The sequence below is a fragment of the Ochotona curzoniae genome, unplaced genomic scaffold (assembly GCF_017591425.1).
Source record: "Ochotona curzoniae isolate NIBS_2020 unplaced genomic scaffold, NIBS_Ocur_1.0 contig_2294, whole genome shotgun sequence".
In the NCBI taxonomy this organism is placed as follows: domain Eukaryota; kingdom Metazoa; phylum Chordata; class Mammalia; order Lagomorpha; family Ochotonidae; genus Ochotona; species Ochotona curzoniae.
In genome coordinates this window covers 1649641-1664984 of record NW_024465405.1, presented here as the reverse complement: position 1 = coordinate 1664984, position 15344 = coordinate 1649641, and the positions used below count along the sequence as shown (strand labels likewise).

Below are 15344 nucleotides of genomic sequence, written 5' to 3'. Positions count from 1 at the left end.
CTCCGTGTCCCTCAAAGGTGAGCCTGATCACTCTCTCACTCACTCTAATACTCCGATAATCACCCACCTGGAAAAAAAAAAAAAACAGGTTACCAGGAAGCCCCTGGGTCCGTTTATTTGGGTGCAGAATTGTTCACACCCACGCACAGCATTTTGCATAACCAAGCCCTTTGGGACTGACCCCTCCTGCCACCACTGACTGTCTCACTGCCCCCGCCTCGGCCCCCCACCCAAGCCACCGCCTCCCACAGGTTCCTGCTGGAACTAGAGCATCGCATGGAGGAGAACATCGTGCTGTCGGATGTGTGCGACATCGTGCACCGCTACGCCGCCGACCCCTTCTCTGTCTACATAACCTACGTCAGCAACCAGACCTACCAGGAAAGAACCTACAAGCAGCTGCTGTGAGCACTGCCCGCCCTCCTGGGCCGGGGAGGAGGCAGAGGGAGGGTCCGTGTCGCCAGAGAAAGGTCGAGGCCCCCCAGAGCCCAGCAGAGCCGGCTGGCCCCCTCCCGGTCCCCGCAGCACCTGCTGTGTGTCTGAGTCAGCCTGGACCACACCCGGCCCCTCGCAGCCGCGGTCACCCTCGCCTTGTGTGTCCCCTGGACAGGAAAGAGGTGGATGTGCCCCATGCCAGGGTGGGGGTGCTGGGGCTGCGGGGTGAGGGGTGGCGGTCCCGCAGCGAGCCTGACACCTTCCCCCAGGCAGGAGAAGGCCGCGTTCCGGGAGCTGATAGCGCAGCTGGAGCTGGACCCCAAATGCAAGGGGCTGCCCTTCTCTTCCTTTCTCATCCTGCCCTTCCAGAGGATCACGCGCCTCAAGCTGCTGGTCCAGGTACCGCCCCCTCTGCACCTGCACAATCCCAGGATGGCGGGGAGGGCCGGGGCTTCTTCCCCCAACCCTGCCGTGCTTCCTGATAAGTACCAAGTCAGCTCCCATTGTGGACCGGGCACCCCAGTGAGTGCAGGGAGCTCCCCAGCCCCCAGGGAGCCGCATCCTGGTGGTGGGCGGAGACCATGTAGAGGTGGGGACAGAGGCTTGTCCAGAGGGCAGAGGCCATGGGACAGAGTGAGGGCAGCAGTGGACATAGGCGGAGGGGTCACGCTTGGTCCGTGGTGTGGGAACCCGGAGGACACAGTAAAATGGAGAGTCAAAATACTTGGAGTGTATACTGTTACCCAGAGAGGCCGGCAAGGAGTCTGGCCCAGCGAGAGCTAAGCTGCTTGAGCATATGGCTGGGCGAGGTCAAGTTCATGGAAACACCAGGGCAGGGTCTTAGCAGATCAGCAAGGAAGGCGGGGAGCGGAGGAGACCACGTGGCCCAGACAGGGACCCCGTGGACGCGGGAAGCCAGGAGGCTGGTCCCTCTGCCTCACACACACTGACAGACATGCATTGTCCCACCCTGAGCATATGGAGAGGCTGTGTGGACTCTGGCATGTCTGATTCAGTGACCCAGGAGCCACAGAAGGGGAGGTTCAAGGGTGTTGGGAAAAGGGGAACTGAAAGATGAGTTTATCCAGGTGCAAAAACACGTTTTACATCTTCCTTACCTTCTTCATAATGGGCATTTTCCGAGGACTTTCTGAAGAGGGGAGGCAGGGGCCATGGAGGGCCGGGCTCAGAAGCTGAGGGCAAAGCCAGCATTGTTAGTGTCCAGAGGGGTCAGGGAGGAGAGCGGGACAGTCGCCTGGGACGGGACAGCCGGAGCAGGCAGTGCAGAGCTGCAAGGGCCGTGACAGCAGCGCTCCCTGGTGGTGCTGAGGAAACACAACAGGTCTCCTGCAGAGACAGACCATCTAGGGCTCTATAAACTGAGTGTGATTTTCTAACTCAAAACCAGCACAGCCCACCTGTGCCAGGTTAGGGGGCAATAAGGGCCTCAGGTATGGCTCAGCGGACATATGGGCCACAGGCCAGGTGTTTCAGACAGAACTGGATGTCACTGCATCACCCAGTGTCCTGGGGCCAGCCCTGGGAGCAAATTCCAAGCTCTAAAGAACATGTCTGGGATGGCAGATGGATGCGCTAGGGTGCTCCCACACCTCCTCAAAGAATGCAGGTTCAAAGCAATGTGAAGTTCAAGAGCAGTGCAAACAGCAGCTCGTGGTGATAATAGCACCAGGAACGTGATCTGGTTAAGGGGACGTGGCTGAACGGGCAGGCAATAAGGTACCAGGGACTAAGCTGCTGCCTGCAATAGCCACATCCCATAGCGGAGCGCCTGGCCTGGCCAAAGTCCCAGCTACCAGGGGCTTCCAGTCCAACTTCCGGCTAATGAGCCTGGCAGCAGAGGATGATGGCCCAAGGACGCAGGTTCCTGCCACTGCCGCTACTACTGACTTCCCAGCTCCCAGTCCCACTGGGCCCTGGTATGCTGTGGGCCTTTGCATGGTGACTCAGCGAAGGGACCATCCCACTCTGTGTCCCTCTGTGTCCTTGGATCTTCCAAATCAATGTCGAGCTGAACCAAAGCCAAGCTGATCCAAAGCCAAGCGCTTCCTCCAGGTTTCCCACGCAGGTGCAGGGTCCCAAGGCTTTGGGCCGTTGTCTACTGCCTTCCCAGGCCACAAGCAGGGAGCTGGATGGGAAGCGGGGCCATATGGGATTCTGCTGCATGCAAGGCTAGGATTGAGCCACTGAGCCAGAGCTCCAAGCCCATTGTCTAGCAATCTTTTTAAAAGGGGAAGGAAACTGAACAATTGGTGAAAAAGCCTTTCCGTGGCTAAGATGGTGGTGAACATAGGACAGTGTCAGAGGGGAGGGGAGCCTCCCACCAGCTCCTGGCTGCGCCCCTGCAGCCTGGGCCGGTGTTGGGAGCACCCGCGTCCGCCAAGCCCCAGGGCCAGTCTGCCTGCCTGCCTGCCGTCAGTGGTTAACATGGCCTTTCTCTGTGCTAGAACATCCTGAAGCGGGTGGAGGAGCGCTCAGAGCGGGAGTCCACAGCCCTGGAGGCCCACAAGGAGCTGGAGCTGGTGAGCTGGGCCTCCTGTTCCTCCCGACCGCCCCACGGCCCACCTGCCCGGCCTGCGCTCCCCCGAGAGGGCTGGGTCCTGAGGTTCATCTCGAGCTTGGCCCTCGCTGGGGCTGAGAGCACGTGGCACGGCCTCTACTACCCCCTCCCATCTATGAATGCCCACCAGCCCTGCTGGGTACAGGGGCGTGGGGCCACTCCATAGCTGTCACTGTCCAGCTCATCGTGACAGGAGCCACCTCTGCCTCCCCTCAACCCTGGGGGACAAGGAGAGGTGGTGAACGTGGGGACTGTGAACAACACCACAGGGGATGTCCCCACACTAAGTGACCACCCAGCCCCGGGCCTGGCTGGGCGGCAGGGAGGCCTGATGCCCCGTCTGCTCCAGGTGGTGAAGGCGTGTAACGAGGGTGTCCGCAAGATGAGCCGCACGGAGCAGATGATCAGCATCCAGAAGAAGATGGAGTTTAAGATCAAGGTGAGCGCCCTCTGGCAGCCAGGCGCAGGCCTGCCCCCATCACGCCCGGTCCCAGGGTGCCCGTGCCTTGCCCCAAGCACCCTGCCTGCCCCCACCCAGCTCGGTTCTGGGTGTCAGATGCTGGCCAGGATGGGTCCGGCCTCCCTGCCTGGCCCCTGTGGACCACGCCCCCTCTGCTGGGAGCCTGACCCTGCATCCAGCAGGCTGATCACACACACACACAGCTGAACACCGACTCCATGCATACCGGCTTCCATGTGTGACACAGAAGCACACACAACTGGGAATACAGGGACACTCACACATATATACACCTGCCACTTCCCCTTGTCCAGCTTGCCTGCCGTGCTGTGCCCCATGGGCAGCAGGAAGCATGATAGCCCTCTCTCAAGGTTGCCCAGGATGCTCCCCCATTCCAGGGAGTGCCCTGGGGGCAGCAGGCCCGGCTGCTCAGCTGCCACTGCCGCTCCCCACAGTCCGTGCCCATCATCTCGCATTCGCGCTGGCTGCTGAAGCAGGGGGAGCTGCAGCAGATGTCGGGCCCCAAGACCTCCCGCACCCTGCGGACCAAGAAGCTCTTCCAAGAAATATACCTCTTTCTCTTCAACGACCTGCTGGTCATCTGCCGACAGATCCCAGGGTGAGCCCACAGCGGGCGGCGGGCAGGTGGGCTGCAGGCAGCACCAGCTTTGGGCTTGACCATGGCCCCAGCTTGGCAAGGGAGGGCAGACACACTTCTGTTCAGCGTTGGGTCTCCCAGAAAACTGGCATAAGCTCCTGGAGCCTCAGTTTCCCCTCCTGTCATGTGGGGCTGTTCTATGGGTGGGAACAGCCCTGCTCAGCTTCTGACTGTGGCCAATCCCAGGGGACACCCTGCAGAGGGGGTGGGAGTAGGGGTCCGGTGCAGGTGGAGAGCTGGGGACCCACGCGCCCCGGCCTCCTTGGCTCCCAGAGACAAGTACCAGGTATTTGATTCGGCCCCGCGAGGCCTGCTGCGGGTGGAGGAGCTGGAGGACCAGGGCCAGACACTAGCCAACGTGTTCATCCTGCGGCTGCTGGAGAACGCTGACGATCGTGAGGCCACCTACATGCTGAAGGCATCTTCCCAGTGAGTGCCCTGTCCTGGCTGGCCGACCCAGGCTGCCTACCCGCCAGTCACCTGTCTGCACAGTCCCACGTCCACTCTCCTCACCAGAAAGAACCCTTCCCACCGCAGACTTGCCCAGAGAACTTGTATCCTTGGGGGTCACAGGCCCACATGCGTGTGTGTGTGTGTGTGTGTGTGCGCACACACACACATGCTTATGCCTGGTGAGTCCCACTAGAACTGCAGACTCTGGCTGCCCTCTTGTTAGCCTGGGCAGTTTAGAGCCCTGAGCCAGGCTGACCTGGGACCACCCTCCTTCCCTGCCTCCTGTGTACTTGCTGTGTAGCACTGGACTCATCTGTCTCCCTCTCTGAGCTAGCAGGGACCCCACCCTGAAACTCCAGGGCAAAGGGGCCTGGGAGAGAGCTGCAGTGCTGGGCACGCCTGCCCACATGGCTCACTCAGGCTCCAGCCCACCGGGGGGTCCAACAGGGAGCTCAGGCTTGCCCAGCTGTGCTGGCCCCACAATGCATTTGCTCAGGTTACCTGATGGGGACCTGGGGAGGGCGCTCCTCTCTGTTCTCAGTGGCCCCCTAAAAGATCCCAGGGGGAACTTTAACTATATGGGAAATGGAATCCAGAGAGAAACTTACTGGGGTGCCACACATACCCAAAGTGTGGGGGTATGAGGATCTTCTGGGGGTTCATGGAAATGCAGGTGATCAGAGCCAGGCATAAATTTCAGAGTGTTTTCTTTTAATTCCATTTTTCCATGAACTTTTCCAAGTTCCCTCCCCCCCATGCCGCTGCCCCCCGTGGGCCCCGTGTGCTGGCGCTGGCGGCTGGGGCACTGTGCTGTCCCCACACAGGAGCGAGATGAGGCGCTGGATGACATCCCTGGCCCCCAACAGGAGGACCAAATTTGTCTCCTTCACATCACGGTTGCTGGGTAAGTCACCAGCCTGGGCGGGGAGGGCAGGAGGAACGGGGCCCCTAATGTCCATGTTCCCCCACCCTGGGAAGTTTGTGAGATCTGAAGGGGTGTAGCCTGCATGGACACCACCAGGCCCGGCACACCGCGTTCCTTGCAAGCCTTGGCCAGTGCCACGCCCTGCTGTTTGCCCAGCTCCCTGGCCAGGCAGCTGAGGTTTGCTTTGGAGCCATTCGCTCCTCTCCCTCAGACGACCCCATGGCCACTGCTGGGCACATCTGTCCGTGTGACTCCTGGCCCCACCAAGGCCTGTGTATGTGTGTGTGTGCATGTGCGTGTGTGCATGTACTGTGTGCATGTGTGAGACACAGTGACCAGGACTGCCATGACCCTCTCTCCTGCAGACTGCCCGCAGGTCCAGTGCGTGCACCCGTACGTGGCCCAGCAGCCGGACGAGCTGACACTGGATCTGGCAGACATCCTAAACGTCCTGGATAAGACGGAAGACGGTGAGGCCCGGACATCACCCCGCAGGGGTCCTGTCGCCCTGCAGCCTCTCAATGCCAGCACCCTTCGGCCTGGCTGCCACCAGGGTTCCCTCGGGCCCGAAGAAAGGCCTATCAGCCACCTCTTCCCCTCCCCGGAGCTGCGAGACTCTGTCCTTTGGCCCTGGCAGGGGACCCAGCCCAGCTGGCCGCTCCGTGTCCCCTTCCTTTTCGAAGGTCTACATGACCCCAGGCCCTTATTTGCAACAAGCTCCCAGGAAGCCTGCCCAGCCCCCGTTCCCATCTGCCCTGCCCTGGCATCAGCCCCTGTGGAACTGTTTATAAATGTTTAGTTCGAGTGAGAGGCAGCAAGAGAGAGGCACAGGTCAGCTGGGCCACTCACCACCGACTGCCCCAAACACCAGCAACAGGCCAGGCTGAAGCTGGAGCTGGAACTCAACCTGGTCTCCCACGTGGGCAGCAGGGGCCAGTCACTGAACTCATCGCCTGTTGCTCCCAAGGGGTACATTAGCGGGACACTGGAGTCAGGGAGAGAGCTGGGACTTGGACCAGGCACTCCAGCATGGGTCATGGCGTCTGAAGCTGAGCCTAAGCCACTATGCCAAATACCCTCTTTTAAAAAAAAATACATATTTATTTGAAGGGCAGAATTCTAGAGAAAGAAGGAGGGACATCTTCCATCCACTGGTTCATTCCCCAAATGGCCACAGCAGCTCCAGCTGGGCTGGTCTGAAGCCAGGAGCCAGGAGCTTCCTCCAGGTCTCCCACATGGGTGCAGAGACCTGAGCCATCCTCCACTGCTTTCCTATGTTATTACTAGGGAGCCGGATGGGAAGTGGAGCAGCCAGGACACGAACCAGCACTCAGGCAACATTAGTGCCTACTATACCACCATGCCAGTCCCACCTACTTCCTTTAAAGGAAAAAAGGCTTTTTTTCCTTGAGAGGCACTGAGAGGGAAAACATCCCTGCAGAATCAACCAGTGAGTTCCTGTCCTTTTAAAAGTCCTTCCCTGGTCCTGTGCTGGCTGCTCCTGCTCAGAACACCCCAAGTCTGCGAGATCTCTGCCGTCCTCCTCCACCACACCCCCTCCACTCCTGCCAGGGCACGGCTGGAAGCCCCAGGTCGGCAACCCGCCACCCCCCCCCCCGCCCCATCACGTGCCTGCCGATCTTGGGGGGCAACCCCCTCAGGATCTCCAGCAGGGCAGCCGGCACACCAGGAGAGGGGCAGGGCTGGGAGGAGCCCCTGACCTTCCTCCCCGCCCCCTCCTCTTCCCATCCCTGTGCAGGGTGGATCTTTGGTGAGCGCCTGCATGACCAGGAGAGAGGCTGGTTCCCCAGCTCCATGACTGAGGAGATTCTGAACCCCAAGATCCGCTCCCAGAACCTCAAGGAGTGCTTCCGGGTTCACAAGATGGACGACCCCCAGCGCAGCCAGAATAAGGACCGCAGGAAGCTGGGCAGCCGGAACCGGCAATGACCACAGGCGGGGCCCCGGTCACCAGCACAGCAGTGGGAGGTGGGCAGGCGGGGGCAGGGGCTGACCCTGACGCTAATGGACGAAGGAGAGAGGGCCCTGGGGACGCATGGGCCACGCTCTACCCGCACCTGGCCCCAGGCAGCAGAGGGCAGCTTGGGATGAGACCCTCAGACTGGGGGCATGGTGTCAGCAGTGTCTCACCACCTCTGTAGGAGGGAGACGGGCAGGTGGGAAGGGAGGCTGGCCACGGGCCCCTGCACGTTTCCTATCCACCACAGCGGCACCTGCCTGCCAGAGCTCGGCCAGCTGCCTCTGTTCTCCCGCTCGCTGCTCCTCCTCCTCCTCCTGGCAGAACTGGGACCAGCCATGCCTCCTCCCACCCCTGTCCGCGCTCCTCCCGCTGCCCCGCCCGGGCTCCTCCAGGTGCTGGTCCCTTAGGGAGCCTAGGCGTTTTATGGGAATGACTTGGTCACTGCATCTTGTATTGGTTATGGTTCTGAGAAAACGCAAACACCATTTTTTTGGCTGCATTAAAAGCATCCTCACATATAAAACAGAGCTGCTTCGGTTCAGAGCAGAGAGAGCTAGCCAGCACAGCACCCCCTTGCACACCCTGGCAGGGGGCTCCATCTGCAGGACCCCAGGCTCAGATGGGGAGGGAGTGGGGGCACCCTGTGTCAGAGGCACCAAGGTCTCATGGATGGTGTTCCCACAGGCAGTGACCTCCTCTGGCCCAGATGCCAGCCTGGGGCAGTGGAGTTGCAGCTCTACCCCTGGCCTCGTCCCAGAGGGCGAACCGCATGCCTGGGATGGGACCCCAGAGGGGGCTCCTGCATTAAAGGGGTTCATGGGCCTGAAGCGCATCTGCCTCCATGGGTGGGACATCAGTGAGGGGCTCTGGGAGCAGGGGAGGACGAGGAGACCTTTTCTGAACCAGGGGGAGAAGGCTTGAGGCTAGAAATGGGGTCAGCTGCACAGAGGCTTTCGACGTGCCATGGACTGAAGTCACCCTCCCTAAAGCTCGGCCTGGGGTCCCTCAGTCGTGCTTTGGGGACACCTGGAGAAGGGCGTTAATTCATCGATGGGTGTACGAGGAGCCCCCCCCCCAACCCTTAAGGAGCTCGGAGAAGCCACAGGGGCCACCAAGGTTGAACACAGGGAGGGCCGCCCCCAGGGTCCCCAAGCCTCACTCACAGGGGAGTGGGGGATGAGTGCAAGCAGGGTGGTACAACTGCGGGGACAGCAGGACAGTGCCCTGGGGGCGGGGCCTGGGCGCTGGGGGCGGGGACAGGGCGCTGGGGGCGGGGCCTGGCGGACGCATGCGCAGACACACGGGCGCAGGTGGAGTGCCAGAATCGCGCCGCGCCGGCGCGGCTCATTTATTTGCTTCAGGAGGCGGAGAACTTCCTCAGCGCCACGACCACGAGCGCCAGCACCACGCAGGTGGCCAGCAGGGCGGCGATCACGATGGCCGCGATGGCGCCGGGCCCCAGCGAGCCTGCGGGTGGGGGGCAAGGGAAGGAACGGGGGACCCCGTGAGCCCCTCCGCGGGCCCAGCCGCGCGCCCCCGTCCCGGCCCCAGCCCCCCGTCCCTACCGCTGCCCTGGTCCAGCTGCTCCCCCGAGGTGCTGTCCTCGGGGCCCGGCGCTGCGGAGGGCGCCGGGGGCTCCGTGGCCGCGGGCTCCTGGCCGGGTATGGTGCTCTCGGCGGGGCCTTCTCCCGACGGCAGCTCGACGGGCTCGTTCCACAGCGTGGGTTCGGGCTCCTGGGGACCCTCAGCTGCAAGGCCGAGGGGGACACAGAGAAGGGCGCGGCCCGCGGTTAACCCGATGGACCGGCTTGGCGGGCTCGGTGCTGTCCCCGGCACGGCGCACCTCCCCACACGCACACACGTGCACACACTCCTGGACCAGGCTAGGACTGGCTGATGGAGAAGTGAGGCCGGGGAACGGAGCCCCAGGACCTTGGATCTGGGCCTGGCCGCCTCCATCTGAACTGTGGGCACAGGTACGGGGTCGACGGGTCCTGAGGAGGGTCCCACAACTGCAGGGAGGGCAGGGGACAGACCCTGCCGGGCCACCAGGGCAGAAGAGAGGGAGGTCCTCACAGCAGGACCTGCTCATGAGGTTAGGAGTCAGCAGGGTTTGCGGGAGACGGGTTGCAGGCAGAAGGCCAACTCAGGACCCTCCAGAAGCACAGCTTGAATGGTGTGCTCAGTCATCCCACAGCCCCACATCCCCTGGCCTGGGCCCCAGCTAGCCCAAGCAGGTGCACTGTCCACCTCTAAGGAGACCCCCAACACGGCCCCACCCTGGGTCCACACAAAAGGAAACCCCAGATGGTGGCAGCTGGAGACAATAGGCAGCCTGCTTCATGCAAGCTCCACCTTCCAACACGACGACTTTTGCAAAAGGACCAGGGGTGCCAGCCCCCACCCCAAGCAGGTCCCCAGAATGGGCTTGGTGGCCATCACAACACCATCTCATGGACCCCAGGAGCTCCATAGCATGGGAACTGTGCAACCTTCAACCACGCTGGGGAGGGCTGGAGTGTGCCTAAGGCCTTGAACAACACTGGAATAGGTTGTACTTTCCCCAGAAACTTCTGGGGTGGTTTCCATGAACCCATTACATGCTGGAGCAGGCAGACAAGCTGGTCCCAACTGCACCTGCTCCCAGAGAAGATGCTCGGAGAAGACACAGGTGCTGCTGGGTTCTCCTGCCCATGGGGATCCGTGTCAGGCAGACTGTCAAACATCAGCCTAACACAGACCCACGGTCGGCCTTCAGTAACTGGACCATTCCGATGTGTGGACTCCTGTCTTCCATGTGCAGTAACTGGGCTGAAGTCCCAGCTTCCTGTCCCCAGCGAGGCAGCAGAGGATAGCTCAAGTAACGGATCCCCGTCACCCCACATGGAAGACCTGTGTTGAGTCCTGGCTCCCAGCTTTGGGCTGGCCCGGCCTTCACTCCAGCCTTTGTGGAGTGAACTTCTCTCTCTCAGAACAACTTAAAAAAAACGGCAAGGACAGGGCCAGTATAGTGACTCAAAAGGCTCATCTCCTGCAAGTGCCTGGATCCCATGGGGGCACTGGTCAGTGTCCTGGCTGCTCCACCTCTGATCCAGCTCCCTGCTGACGGCCTGGGAAAGTAACAGAGGATGGACCAAGCCCTGGGACCCTGCACTCGGATGGGAGAGGCAGAGGAAGCTCCTGGCTCCTGGCTTCAGATCAGCTCAACTCCAGCTGTTGTGGCAATTAAGGAGTAAAGATTTTTCTATTTGCCTCTCTTCTGTAAAATCTGCTTTTCCAATAAAAATAAATAAATCCCTAAAAATTAAATACATTGAAATCAGAAAGATGGGGAGGCTAAGCTGCCTTCCGTGGTGGTTGCTACCATATCGTCGCCAGCTCAAGTCCCGGCTGCTTCACTTCCCATTCAGCTCCCTGCTGGTGGCCTGGGAAAGCAGTGGAGGACAGCCCAAAGCCTTGGGACCCTGCACCCGCGTGGGAGACCTGGAGGGAGCTCATGACTTTGGATCAGCTCAACTCTGGCCATTGCAACCTTTGTGGTAGATAAAAGTGACAATCATAAAGGACACTTTAAAAAACAGAAAAGAACGGTGTGGGGCTGAGGATGGAGCCAGTGCAGGTGGTGGGCAGGGCCCTCTGTAAGGCACTTGGGCACCCCTGGGGAAGGCAAGGTGAGGCCTTGGCTGAGTGCTGCGCCAGCGTGTGCCCCCTGGCCGTGACAGTGGGCCCTGCCTGTGTGAGAGCAGGATTTGCAGGCAAAGGAGCACAATGCCCACACTTACTCTCAGGGGGCGACATTGAGATGGAAAGCAGAAGTGATGCAGTGACACACGATAGGAGAAAAGCCGTGTGGCGGCCTCAGTCACCAGCCAAGCCAGATCTTTTCACTGTGAACTTGGCCCCGCCCGAGCCTAGGCTGGATGGGTTGTGGTGCTCAGCTTGTACTGCCCACCCCCCCCCAGGCCTGCCCCAGCCACATTCCCTTCCAGAAGGCTTCCTGGTGCCCACTGGCGGGGGCTGGAGGGTCTTTCTCCCACAAGGCCAAGGCTGGCTGCCACTCCAGCCTGATAGTAGCTGGGAAGACCACCCTGTGAGAGGCAGAAGGGACCCAGCCAGGGGTCTGTGCGTGGAAGTTTCCGAGGGATGCTCCAGGTGTGCTAGCCCCAGGCTCCCGGAGAGAGGGGTGACAGAGATGAGACAAGCATGCCCCACATTTGGCAGGCCCCCAACCTCACAGGCTCCTGGTATCCCCTACCCTCCTGCTGGCTCCCCACATGCTGGAGGTCAGCCGGCCAGCAGGCACCACCCTGTCCCCACCACTGCCGGTGGTCAGAATGCAACTCTGAGGCTGGGCCCCAGGCCAGGGATGCCACCCCAGGCTTCCAGGGAGGGCTCTGGGCAGCTGGAAGGTGTCTGCCAGGATCAGGCCTGAGTGCAAGGGCAACAGTAGCAGACCCCAGACCTCTGAGAGAGTAGGGACCCCCGGGCAGCCCTGTCCCCATCTGCCCTGATGCCCCAGCTCCTCTGCCATCCCACCAAGGATGGCCTGCTTCACCCATGCCAGACACCTAGTCCCTGGGTTCTACCTGAGACCTGAGCCCCACCCCTCTCGCCACAGCTGCCCCATCCTGGCCTGTGGACTGGTGGGGCCTGGGACTGTTCTCTGGACATCGTCCTGAGCACTGTCCACCTTTAGGGCCTCTGTGGCTGCAGGGCATGTGTGGACACAAGCCAAGTACTCTGCTGGCCATTTCAGGAGTCCCCAAAGGCTAGTCCAGTGCCCCAGGCACCCCTAGAGCCAGGGCCCCAGAACCAGGCAGCTCTCAGCAGCAGACACCTCAGACACCAGCCCCAGGTAAAAGCCATAATCTCGCAGCTGTTCTCTTGTGTTTTCTAAACTAGCTGTGGTAAGAAGGGGCACAGAGCTCCGGGGCCATGCCCCCAAGTCTCTCCTGGCAAGCCATGAATACAAGTGACTGGCTGGCTGGTCCAAGGAGGAGGAGCAAGGATGGGCAGACAGTGGAGGTACAGGAGTGAAGACGTGGCAGGTTGGGGTGGGGGTGTCTGTAACCAGCTCAGGGGAGCGGCCAACAGGTTAGGGTGAGGACAGGGACCAGGAGAGGCCTCAGAGCATCCTGGGAATCCACTCCGAGCTCCAGCCAGGGCTACCCTGGGACGTGGGGACCTGGAGACATTGCCACCAGCCCAGGCACCGTGGGCTCGCCCCGGCCACCCTTGCCTTTCGGTAAATAAGTTTGTTTAATTCCCGGGATGACCACAGGCCCTGGGGCCAGGCGCCCAGCTCACAGACAGCCTTTGTGTGGCCATGAAGGGCCTTTTCATGAGTGCCCTGGCCTCATGCCCACCCAACCTGGCCTGCTCCCTCCTCTGAGGACTGCAGCCACCGGCCCTGACCGACAGTCAGGGAGGGGAACTGGTGGGCCTGGGCCCAGGCTGTGGCCCACAGCCCACTCCTTCCCAGCCTGTCTGCTGCAGGCCCCTGGCCCATGAGCAGAAGGCAGGGCTGGCATACACCTGCTCGAGGTGGTCTGGGTGCGCTAGCTTTCCGGTACAGAAGCCAGGACCCCAAAGGAACTGGGTGGGCTTTAACACACCTGGGCCCTGATTTTGGCAGGAGCTGAGGAAGGAGAGTAGACTGGGAGGCCAGGCAATGGCCTAGCTGTGACCAAAGCATCTTAGGGTGGTCGGCTCAGCCCACCCCACCGCCCTCATGAGGCATGCACAGCCTGGTCCCGGGGCCTGGGGCAGGGACAGCCTGGGTCACCTGCCTCATCTCTGGGCAGGAGCTGGAGTAGGAAGAGGGATGGGCAGGGACCTCAAATCTAAGACCTGGGCTAGAAGGTGTGACCAGACACATAGGCCACTTCCTCACCTCCAGCAGGTGGGTCTGCCCCCAGGCCACCCTGGGCTGGGAATTTGCTTGCTCCCTGACATTCGTGGGGTACCCAGCCCACCCTGTAGGCACCCCTGAGCCTCACAGACTCCGACACAGGAGGCCAAGCCGCTGGGGTCATCTCTTTCAGATGGGGTTCCACTCAGCCTGCACCACTCAATGTCCTTCCGGGGCCTCGCTGTTATGACCCAAGTCCCCTCCGTTCTCATCAGGCCAGCCAACAGCCCCCAAGGCACAGGCGGCTCTCAGCTGGCCAAGGCGACCGCCACTAAGATGTGCCCACACCCGTTCTAGGCCTCCTCTCCTACCCAGGCCAGCCCATCCTAGCCCAGGGTCCCTGGGAGCCTGCTGGGAACCCCAGACCCAGCCATTACAGCCTTACTATCATAGAGAGGGAGCTCGGGGGCCCTGTGTTCTGTTGTTCCCCTAGCTCTTCCAGGCGACCCTCCTAGCCAGTCCCCCAGGGCAGCTCCAGGTAGAACGTCCCCGACAGCCGACCTGTCTCCAGTGGTAGGGGAGCCAGGGCCTACACCCTTACCTGTGCGCACAGCAGGGGCTAGGACCCCAGCGACCAGCAGCAGTGTCATGCGCAGGACCAGACAGGATGCCATCCTGGCCGGGAGTGAGTGAGGCAGGCAGGCGGGCGAGCGGGCAGGCGGGCTGCAGAGGGCTGCGCTGCTGTGCTCTGGGGTGGCGGGCGAGAGGCATCAAAGGTCTGGGAAAAGTTTGGTTGTTTTTTTTTTTCCATCAATGCAAACTCTGTCCTCCTGTGGGACACCGTGCCCGCCCCCTGTGCGCGTGCACACACACACACACACACACATGTACACGCTCAGCCAACGACCTCCTTGCCTGACCTCAAAGGTAGCCCCACCCACAGAGAAGGAAGGAGAAAATTGCCTTCCCTCTCTCACACATACTCCCTGGTCACTGGAGTGAGTTTTTGAATCACCCAGGGTGCTTGGAAACAAATGCAGATGCATCCCAGTTTCTGTGGCTGGGAAGCGGCATTTTGGGGCCTCTGGGAACCAGGGCCTGAACTCCTGGCCAGGTGTAGGCACCCAGCTGTGCCAGCTGCAGCACCTCCCACCCAAGTCCTCCAGCAGGCCACGTCATTTGATGTCAGGCACCCCACTCTGACCCACCCGCACCCTCACACCCCAGAACCCCAGCCCCTACCAGTCTCTCTTCCCCGACAGCCCCATGGTATGTGGGAAGGGAGCTGTTCTTGGGGGCTGTGCAGGCCTGAGCTCGGCCTCAGCCAACCCCTGTCCCCATCATGCCCCAACTTCTCATTCCTTCTTGGACACAGAGGTTGGTTTTTGCTTGTAATTGAAAGATCACATGCGTAGGGCAAAGTCAACAGAGCATGCTCCCGATGGGCCCCCAGCCCAGTTGGCGTGCCTGCGGCAGCTGCTCTGTCTCACACACGCACACTCATTTCTGATGACACCTTGGTTCCACTCATCCACGCTGCTCACTCGCATCACTGCCTGGAGGCACCATGCATGCCCGGAGGGGGCACCATGCATGCCCACAGGGGGCTAGTACTCAGCTGTGCCCCTCTGCTGCTTCTCCATCCTGCAATCGCTTTGCCCCCTTACTGGTTGGTGTGTGCCTTTGAGGCTGTGGGAATTCTCACCTGAGTCTTCCAGGCAGGCCCCTCGTTCTCGAGGGCAGAGCGGCTGTCGCAGGCTCGAGGTCGGCCTCCTCGTGTCCAGTCACTCCGGTGAGGCACATGGTTGTTCTGCCCACTCTCCTTGACCTTCGTGTGACTACAAAGCCAGACACCCTTCAGTAACTGTGAGTCACTCCATGGCAAGGTTGGGCTCTGCTGGCCCTGAGTTTCTTAGGGTGTTTCCTTTTCAATATCTTGCTAGATTGGGGTTTCGTTTTTTTGCGTCACCCAGATGCAAGTGCATTGCTGGAGGAAGGAGCTG

General features: G+C 61.1%; 2 protein-coding genes across 2 annotated transcripts in view; one reads left to right on the top strand and one right to left on the bottom strand.

Moving 5' to 3' along the window:
• The window catches only part of NGEF (neuronal guanine nucleotide exchange factor), a 29272-nt gene extending 21811 nt beyond the window's left edge, over positions 1-7461 (top strand). Inside the window, exons 5-13 of the mRNA XM_040972469.1 lie at positions 252-404; positions 705-834; positions 2901-2975; positions 3363-3452; positions 3929-4092; positions 4405-4560; positions 5409-5488; positions 5875-5979; positions 7269-7461. Coding sequence (XP_040828403.1) covers positions 252-404; positions 705-834; positions 2901-2975; positions 3363-3452; positions 3929-4092; positions 4405-4560; positions 5409-5488; positions 5875-5979; positions 7269-7459 — 1144 coding nt within the window. The 3' untranslated portion in view covers positions 7460-7461. The remainder of the gene's footprint in view (positions 1-251; positions 405-704; positions 835-2900; positions 2976-3362; positions 3453-3928; positions 4093-4404; positions 4561-5408; positions 5489-5874; positions 5980-7268) is intronic.
• A 1383-nt stretch (positions 7462-8844) lies between these two features.
• Positions 8845-14025, bottom strand: SNORC (secondary ossification center associated regulator of chondrocyte maturation). Its single transcript, XM_040972468.1, has 3 exons — positions 13943-14025; positions 9056-9238; positions 8845-8957 (listed from the first exon to the last, which is right to left on the bottom strand). Exons 1-3 carry the CDS (start codon positions 14013-14015, stop codon positions 8848-8850), a joined length of 366 nt encoding a protein of 121 aa, XP_040828402.1. The 5' UTR covers positions 14016-14025; the 3' UTR covers positions 8845-8847.
• Between the last annotated feature and the right edge of the window lie 1319 nt (positions 14026-15344).